Source organism: Alexandromys fortis, unplaced genomic scaffold (assembly GCF_014885135.2).
Source record: "Alexandromys fortis isolate MF-2015 unplaced genomic scaffold, M_Fortis_MF-2015_v1.1 scaffold_3, whole genome shotgun sequence".
Taxonomy (NCBI): Eukaryota; Metazoa; Chordata; class Mammalia; order Rodentia; family Cricetidae; genus Alexandromys; species Alexandromys fortis.
Genome location: NW_026067909.1, coordinates 51,474 through 60,751, shown reverse-complemented (window position 1 = coordinate 60,751; position 9,278 = coordinate 51,474). Strand labels below are relative to the sequence as shown.

Sequence of the window (9,278 nt, the reverse complement as noted above, 5' to 3'; positions counted from 1 at the left end):
TCTTTATTTTCCTTTATTGCCTACAACAGACAAACTGCTTTAGAAGTTAGTGCTCAGGATTGGTTAGTGACAAACCCCAGAGAAGAAATCCCTTGGCTTCTCCTGCCCATCTGAATGGATACAGTAGACAGTGCTGCCAATGTCTGGCTTCTGGTTGACCAAACATAGCTTTCTGCTAAGAAAAATACCTTGCTTCCAGTTTCCCGACACACTCTTGTAACAGCGGGAGAGATCACACTAGGGTCTTGCTCTGATGACCTGCTCTGTGGATCTTCAGTGGTCCCACTGTTTGGAAGTACTCAGTTGGTTCTTCTCTGGCCTCTGCAGAGCCTGTGCCTCTCCTCCCTCACCTTGTACAGCCTTGTCAGTATTGGGAAGAGTGGTCTCCGATTCGGCAGACAGCAACCTTATACTGAAGGTAGACCACATCATAGCTTTTGAGGAAGCTGAAGGCGTTGAACTTGAACTGGGCCACATTCTTCCCAGAGGTATGCAGGTCAGAGTAGGAATTGTCTTTGATGCACCTGATGGGGAGAAAAACCCAAACCAAAAAGGTTAACTAACACATGACATACATTTCCTTCAACCCACATAACCAGGCTGGCTTCTACGGTTCTGAATGCCAAAAGGAGATCTTCCCACTCGCCTCCCTTTTGTGAAGCAACAACTACTACTATACTACTATGCTACTACTACTACCTCCACGTATGGTTTAACACCATTGTTCATGGAAACCGTATACCTGGTCATAAACAGAAGGGAACCGTTAAAGGAAAACCAAGTCAAGGTGTAGCTGTAACTTTTGCCTTCTAGGTCTACACTATTTTGCTGAAGGAAGATTATAAGGTGGATGTTACATTTAAAAATACACTTAGATTAAGAAGTTTATCATAGGCCTGGTAATGCAGGGCAGTGGATGAGGGCTTGGTTACATACGATCCCCAGTGTTCTGAGTTCAATTCCCAGCACTACCCAAAAAAAGTAGATTGTAAACTGTAGGGTGACAAAAGTGGTATATTAAGAGGAGATAAAGTGTTGTTATGTAAATGTATAGTTCAAAAGAATCAGAAGTTAGAGAAGTAGGCACAGGGCAGGGAAAGAACATAAGACAAATATAACAAATGGTGGTGGAGTCTAATCCAACTGCTTGGATGAGAATGTTAAGTATGAACGGTTCATATTTACACCAATGTGAAGACAGAGAATAGGTTACAGGGGAATCCACAAATCCTCCAGCTACGTGCTCTTTACAAGACAGCCGCTGTCAGTGCACAGACACCGACACTGAGATGGAGGGAGTGCAGCATGGCAGCTGCTCCTTCGTTCAGAACAAACTTCAGAGCGCGCAGAACTGTCAGGGCCAAGATGGGTGCTTTGTAAACAACAAAAGAAAGGGTCAACCCTCTAGGAGCAGATCCTTACCCAAGATAATCGAGGTAAGGAACAATCTGTATCCCAATATAATAATCGTTAATATAACACACCTGCAGGCAGAGTGTTAAATATGGGAAGCAAAGGGAACCGAAGTGAGATGCCGACAAACCCACTGTAGTAACTGGATGCTTCACTATCCCTCTCTCAACCATAGATCCAGTGGGGAGGAATGCAGTAAGGGTAGAAGGGACCTGAGGAACACTGTTGATCTACTAGATCTTGTTGACATTGATTAAACAGGGGGGGGGGCTGTCCTTTGTGTTATCTGGAGAAAATAGACACGTGTGTAATGTCCCCAGAGAAAGATATGCAATAACACCCGATAAGATATGAAGGAGCCACAGAGGCAAACAACTTGCCAAGGTTCTCACTTGGCAAGTCACTGCTGAACCAAACGAGCTCGAAGATATCTGGCTGGTTTAACTAAGAGCTTAGCTCGGGAAAACACATTGACTCATCAGTGTGAGCCAAAGTCCTGAAGATTTGTCCTGGGAGAGGGAAACTAGGAAGGAAGGGGGGATTAGGCTAAAAAAGAATGGGTGGCCTAGCGAAATACTGAGTAAGGTCTTGGAGGAGTCAAAGGAGGTCTAGGCTGCTGTACTCTCCATCTTGATCAGTGTCTGGTAGAGACATGCAGGATGTCTGAAAGAGACATGTAGGGTGTCTGGTAGAGCTATCCTACACCCTTCTGACTTAGTACTCCAGGTCAGACACTACAGGTTCCCCAGAGAAACACCATGCTCATTAACACCGACTAGGGAGAGTTTCCATGATCCTTACCCTTCCTGAACCAGTTCATACTTGACAGTTGTGAAATCACTGGGGTCAGGAGAAGCCACACAGGTATCCACCACGAGCTTCAGATTGGGATTGTGGCTGTGGAGGGTGGCCTGCAGGAAGACCTCTTCCCTCTGATGGGTATAAGGAGGAGCTCCAACCCCCATATTCCGGGATGCTGGTGACTGGAGGAATGATATTGACACATCGTAGCTGACATGGTCCTTCTGAGTGTCACTCCCATGCACAATTTCCATTGCAGACTGGCCATCCACTTTGCAGGTGAACTTCACCTGGGGCACCTTGTGCCTCACTATGACTCGGCCAGGGTGGCCTTGAGTTCTGCCTCTGATGGAGTTGGAGTAGCTGGGAGAGCCTTGATGCTCCTGTGAGGATGAGAGAATCATAGGTAGTGTACCTGGAGCCTTGATGCTACTCTTTATCCACGGTGGAGTCCTTTCCTTCCCTTAAGTGCCAGGTACCAGCTTCATGACCTTCTTGAGGGCTGCAGCAAGGGTCAGGCAAAGCTACTGCAAACCTATACCTCCTCCCACAGTTTGGAAGAGCGCCTGGCTCTACTGATGTGGGTAAATGTACCTGTATACCTCTAAATATATACTTTTAATTTTGTATTGAAGAAAAATATTTTCACACAAGTTGTTCTGGTCACATTCCCCACTCTCACCCCGAGTTCCTCTCCACTCATCCAGTTCCACACTTTTTCCTTCTCTCTTCAAAGAAAAACAAGCCAGGAACAAACAACACACACACACAGACCCACAAAATGTAAGTCAATATATACATGCCAAGACCAATAATCCCCCCAAAAATCTAAACAAACTAATTTGAGATAAAAATTTATAAAAATACCATTAAATTTATTTTTTTGATTTGTTCACATTTTAATTCAAAAATATCTTTTCAATGTGTGCTATAAACTCATGGAATAAAACTTAAGTGATAATGATGGAAGGAAGGAAAATCTCCCATCCCCACTGATCCCTCCACTCTATCCTGCTTCCCAGAAGCGGTTCTTTTTCCTTCCACAGGAAGCTTACACAAGAATTGTGGCAGATTGACAATTGTCCACTGTTTTCTTGCACCTCATTCTGTAGCAATAGTCACTTAGTCTGTGACAGTGACACGTGGCTGTAGCAAAAATCTGTCTAGCAAATCTGCTGATGGGCAAGTAGATTAATCCCAATCTCCTGTCTCTGTGTGTAAGCTGCATACTCTCTTGTACTCACAGGACTTAAATTCCTGGGGTTTCTGTACTCAGACTTTTGAACAACATTTCTAGGCACTTCAAGGTACAGCTCATTTGGGAGAATTATAGCTTTTTTATGTTTTATATAATATTTATATATGCATATACAGTGTGCATCCAGACTGGCTCAGTTCCTTCCCTTCAGTTCCTCCACTAACTCCCTCCCCACTGTCCTCCCAACACCACAGGCTCTCTTCCTTTACATTTTATTTATTTTTACCTTTTTTTTGTTTTGAGACAGGTCTCCCATTGTAGCTATGGCTGGTCTTGAACGCAAAGAGATCTGCCTGCTTTTGCCTCTTAAATGCCAGGATAAAAGGCATATGCCACCACATCCATTTTTATTTTAAATTTGCTACCCACTGAATCCATTTTGTGCTTTCTGTGTTCACATGGGTATGGGACCTTCTACAGGAGCTTGGGTAATCTCTCAGTGCCTGTATCACCAAAGAAAATACTCTCACTCTTCCAGTAACCACTAATTGCCAACAGCTTCTCAGAAAGGGGTAGGACTTTGTGAGTCCCTCAATCATGCATGTTGGGACTGTGGCTGACTTGATATTATTGGTCTTGTACATGAAGTTTCATCTGTTAGGAGTTCATGTGTGCAACTGCATTGTTGTGTCCAGCAAAGAGGTAATAAAACTGATGTGTACAAAGCCAGGTAATGATAACTGTCTAGGCAGAAAATATTCACTCGACCACTTCAAAGTCTGATGTGAACACTGCTATCCACTTGTACATCCCAGGCACAAAGCACATTGGTGGAATATTTTTTAGGATACCAAGGACTGGAGTAGGAGCCTGAACTGTTTGTGAGCAAACCACAACACTGGAAATCTTCATTTGTAAAAAAGTGAGAAAATCCCTTGAGGAGACATGGTGCTTTTTTTTTTTTTCGAGGTAAAGAGGAGACACAAGAAAGCAGAAGGAAAGAAAACAGGCTGAGTGTAGGGGTGCACACCTATAACCCCAGCACTGAGACTGGATCTCAATGTGAAGTGGGTATGAGCTGTAGAGTTGGAAGAAAAACAGCTGTACCAACAAAGAGATGTAAGGGAGACTTAGGCTAGGACTGCTTTCCTTTTTTGTTTTGATGCCCTTTTTATTGGTGTGTGTGTGTTATGTGTGGGTGGGTGTGCATGTGCGCATGCATGTGCACGCACACATTCGCGGGTGTGTGCATACATGTCTGTGGAGAACTGAAGGCACTGGGTCCCTTGGAACTGGGGATATACGAATTTCTAAAATGCCTGATGTAGGTGTTGAGAATAGAACTGAGGACCTTTGCAAGAACAGCAAGTACTCTTAAATGATGAGCTATGCCTCCAGCCAGAAAACACTCTTTTTTTTGAGACAGGCCTAAAGTGGTTGAGGCTGACTGTATAGGGGTGACCCTGAACTCCCGAGATCATCCAGCCTCCATTCCTGAGTGCTGGAATAGGCATGTAGCATCTTGGCTTGTTTTGTACAATGCTAGGAACTGAACCCAGGGCTTCCTGTGTACTAGATAAGCTCTCTTCCAACTGAGCTACATCATCAGCCTCAGTCAGCATCAACCTTCTGACAGATGAAGACCATTCCCTCTGTGATGGGAAAATGATAGCAATTGAACAGGCCTTATGCACCCAGGTCCCCAGATAGGTTTACATGTGCAAACCCACTATGCTATGCCATAGAACAAACAACTCACATTAGATCACTGATTCTCATCCTGTGGATTGCATATCAGGTATCCAGCATATCAGATATTCATATTAAAATTCACAACAGCAGCAAAATTACAGTTTTGAGGTAGCAACAAAATAATTTTATGGCTGTGAATTGCCACAACATGAGGAGCTATATTAAAGGGTCACAGGATTAGGAAGGTTGAGGATCACGAATTGATTTGATGAAAAGAAATAATTGGGATGCTATTAAACTGCTCTGACATCTCAGTTCCTACATAAGCAAAACAAAGTCACTCGGTATAGATCGTCATAACTAATTAGAAACTGCCAACTCACCTCTAACTAGGAACTTCCCACTCTAGTGTTCCAAAGGAAGTCATTGGCACACATTCACCAAGCAAACATTGCCCTTGCCTCCAACATTGTTTTATCAAAGCCTGGCCTCTTGGTGAAGCCCCAAATAACCCCAGCTTGAAGCTTCTCAATTTAAAATAACTATTTGCTCAGGACAAACTCTTTCAAGTTCCAATGCACCAAAGCTTATCTCTTAATAATTATATACAAATTGGAGCTGAAATCGAGACCAAGGTGAATTCCACAGTTAGTGTCAAACTCTCGGATTTGGTGTGTGATTAGCTGTAGACTCCTATGTAGCAGCTTGTTATGTATTAAATATGAAAGGGCGTCAGCCAGAGACAGGACGAGTCCAATGGAAGAGCAATACATACAAGAGGAGCTGCAGTACCTGTCATGACGACACTGGAGGAGTCTATAAAAATGCACAGAAAAAAATTGTTGTGATCAAGAATTTGTGTTCATATTTAATTATTTTCTTAAAACACGGAAGACTATGTGCCCAGTGAGCAGAGTGCCCAGTGAGCTCCTGACTCTTAGGAGCTTGCAATTTGAACCTCAAGAATATGGACAGGGGCCTCTGCAGACAACCGGGAACTGCTGGTTCCTTGCTCCATCCTGAATCTCATGACATGATCACCACTGCCAGCAGCTGGTTGGTCCTCTCTCTACTGAACCAGTACCCAAGGTATTTCATCTCTGGTGGATCTGAGCCCTTCCCTTACTCTCTCTCCTCTTCCCACCATCTGCAGCAGTTCAGCCCCACCATATTGTCAACTGTCATAGGTGTTGATTAGAAACAGAGTATCTAATTGGCCCTCCCCATCTAGCTTCAGAACTTGAATGGTGGCTCGGATTTTCACCCATGAGGACCCTGGAAACTGAGTACATATATTGACAGGCAGAACCTGCTGGTCCTCTGCTTGGTGTGGCATCAATACCTATTCAAAGACAAATGTCAGGGTGAGAGACAGATTGAATAAGGTGGGCACATAACTCCCCATAAAAATCAGGCTCTTTCTTTAGGATCAGACATGTTCTGCTCTGGGCCACTGGGAAACTAGAATTAAGAGTCATCCAGGCTAGTGAGGGAATCAGAGAGCTGGAGTGAGGGAGCACACAAGGCCCCTGTGGTTCAGGTACAGCATGGCGTTTGTTTGATTTTGGTCAGTTACTGGGCTAACAGAGCCTCTGTCACAGAGATGAGCTTGGTCTTTAACCAAGGACCCCAGCCAGGCAATACCTAAAGAATGTGGTCCTGCATGTGGGGCTGGATATGACTTTGAGGGCCTGATCAGCTGAGTACAGATGCCCTCATCTCTACGTTAGCCATGGGAATGAACTGAAAATTCAGATGCACTGATTGTAGGACAGTTTGGCATTCACAGAACCCTTGGTGGATACTGGATTGCTACCAGAACCTAGTCATGCCTGGCCAGGCATAAGATGTCTGCTAATACAGACCATTCATATAATCTCTGTTTTCCAGGTGAGATTTTGAACAATTTACAGATGCTGGAATCTGTGCTCACACGCTAACTCTTAAGTAAATTGAATTTAAAATCAGCTCAAATCCCAGAGCTCATTGCTGACAGCTTGCCTGCTGGTATTGACATATCCATTCCCAATGGCTGGGGTTGGCAAAGCTCTGTCTCTGAGATGTGATGCAAGCCTTGCCATTCACCTGAGCAAACCACGCTGGCATCCTCATGGTGCCCACAGTTGTGGGAGAACCATCTGTGATGTGTGCATTGCCACACCTTGGCTTCATCCCCCATACACTGCACATCATCCAGCATGATATGGCCCATGCCTCTCTCAAAGTAGCTCTCAGCTGGGGCTGACATGGTCACACCACAGCCAAGCTGCTGGCACACCACCTTGGCATCTGTCAGGTCCCAGCTGTCATCACACACTGTGCCCCAGGTACCATTGTAAGAGACCTCTACTCGTCCCTCACACCTGTGGCTACCATTCACCAGTCTCAAGGCCATACCTAGGAATGGAAAAATAAGTGCTTCTGAGATGTGACATTGTCCTCATATAATAGGGCCATCTGCAGGTTGAAAAACACGTTCTCTTTGTTAGACCCTAGGAGTGGCCCTGTGACTTTTAAGAGTACTGAAGAGTTATTGATGCCTATTAATTGTTTAAATCCCTTTCTCCCCTTCCCCTCCCCGAGTGTGTGATTATTTATGTGAGTGTAGGCACATACGTGGAGGTCAGCAGACACCTTTGGTTGTTGACCTTTGCCTAGCTTGAGACAGACCTCTTCTTCATCTCTGACTGAATCCTGTTTACACCAGTTTAGCAGGCTTGCGAGTTTCTGAGAATCCGACTGCCTCTGCCTCCCATTTCACAGGGATTACAGATATGTGCTACTGAACCCAGCTTTGTGGGTTCTGAGGATCTGAACTCAGGTTCTCTACCCACTGAGCCATCTCCGAGTCCAGTATTTGAGAGTCTCATAAGCTCCCAAAGATCCCAGTTGGAGGAAAAAATACATTTAGCATAGAGAGCTCTACAATGTGCCTGCTCCTGCTGTGGGATCTGAGAGGCCCACAAGAGTTCTGGAGACTGTGTGCAGAATCCAGTCAGAAGAAAGTTGGCTGACTTTGTGACAGTTCATATTATTGTTATTGTTTTCCTTCCTTTGGGAGGGGAAGGTCTCAGTGGGATTCTCCATCAAGACCACAGACAGTATGAGACAGGCATTCTCAGCCCTATGTTTCTAGATGCTTTAGGTAGAAGGCAGGGACTATGGGGGCAGAGCAGGGGTAAGGGCTATGACTGGCAGTGTGCGTGCCACTCAGCAGCAGAGGTGGACACATCAGGTGTGATAGAATTCAGGTCATACTTTAAAAGTGTCTTTTCACCAAATGGGAAAAGGCACAGCCAGATGGACATCTTGCAAGGTGCATGTTAGGATACCCACTGTTCTGCCTTTCGTCTTGGTGAACAGTGTTGTACAGAGCATAGAACCCTGTGTTGGTGACCATGGCATCACTTTTAAACACCACTGTCATGGAATTGGAAGAGGAGAGGAAGGTGAGTTCTGCCCCAGCACAGACTTTGCCCATGGACAGTGAGGCAACTTGCTTTCCATCAAACACTTCGACAAAGTCATAAGGACACCCATAAATGTCTTCTAGCCTGAGAGAACAAAGGCAGCGTTAGTCTCCCCAGATCAGTCAGTTCTGCCAGCTCCTTCTTCCAGCCTCCTCTCATCACCTTTGAGAGTCCCTGAATCTGTTCCTCCCACCTCCCACTTCCTCTTGACTGTCCTGGTCTATCAGATTCTGGTCTCTTCGTCTATTTTGGTGGCCTCTATCTGGAAGTCTCTCTGAATTCTTTCCCTTTATACTAAACATTTTTTGATGTCCCTGACTCTTTAACTCAAGCCCTGCTTTGGGTGGTAGCCAGTGTCCATCAGAGACTCACAGGAAAAGGCTCAGGAAGACCCTGATGGGAGAGATAATGACATTCTTCAGGCGCCTAGTAGAAGGACTCATCTCACCAATGTCCCAAACTGCCCACATTTTTGTTAACCTAGGTGATGAGAAAACTGTGCCCAGCACCCTGCCTGCTGTCTTCTTCTGTCTTGACCCTAGCCTAGTCTTATAGGTGTTGATTACTCTGACTTCACAGCACATGCCAACTTGAAAATTTCCACTGAGTTCATGGTTTCTTTCAGAAGTGTTTGTCTTTCCATTTGGATGTAAACTCTCAGGGGCAGAGGGCTTATCTGTTCCTTTCAGCACTCTAAGCCTAGT

The 9,278-nt window shown here is 45.0% G+C and overlaps 1 protein-coding gene across 1 annotated transcript; it reads right to left on the bottom strand.

The window, feature by feature from the left end:
- Positions 1-224: 224 nt before the first annotated feature.
- LOC126498461 (deleted in malignant brain tumors 1 protein) lies at positions 225-9,017 on the bottom strand. Its single transcript, XM_050137148.1, has 5 exons — positions 8,947-9,017; positions 8,441-8,658; positions 7,266-7,501; positions 2,215-2,597; positions 225-524 (listed from the first exon to the last, which is right to left on the bottom strand). Exons 1-5 carry the CDS (start codon positions 9,015-9,017, stop codon positions 365-367), a joined length of 1,068 nt encoding a protein of 355 aa, XP_049993105.1. The 3' UTR covers positions 225-364.
- Positions 9,018-9,278: the final 261 nt, after the last annotated feature.

Excerpts from the sequence above, each read along its gene's own strand:
- LOC126498461 (XM_050137148.1), bottom strand. The coding sequence starts at position 9,017 with ATGAGTCCTTCTACTAGGCGCCTGAAGAATGTCATTATCTCTCCCATC. Across the intron at positions 7,502-8,440 it reads CCAAGACGAAAGGCAGAACA|GTATGGCCTTGAGACTGGTG; the intron begins GTGGGTATCCTA and ends TTCCATTCCTAG. Across the intron at positions 525-2,214 it reads TATGAACTGGTTCAGGAAGG|GTGCATCAAAGACAATTCCT; the intron begins GTAAGGATCATG and ends TCTCCCCATCAG.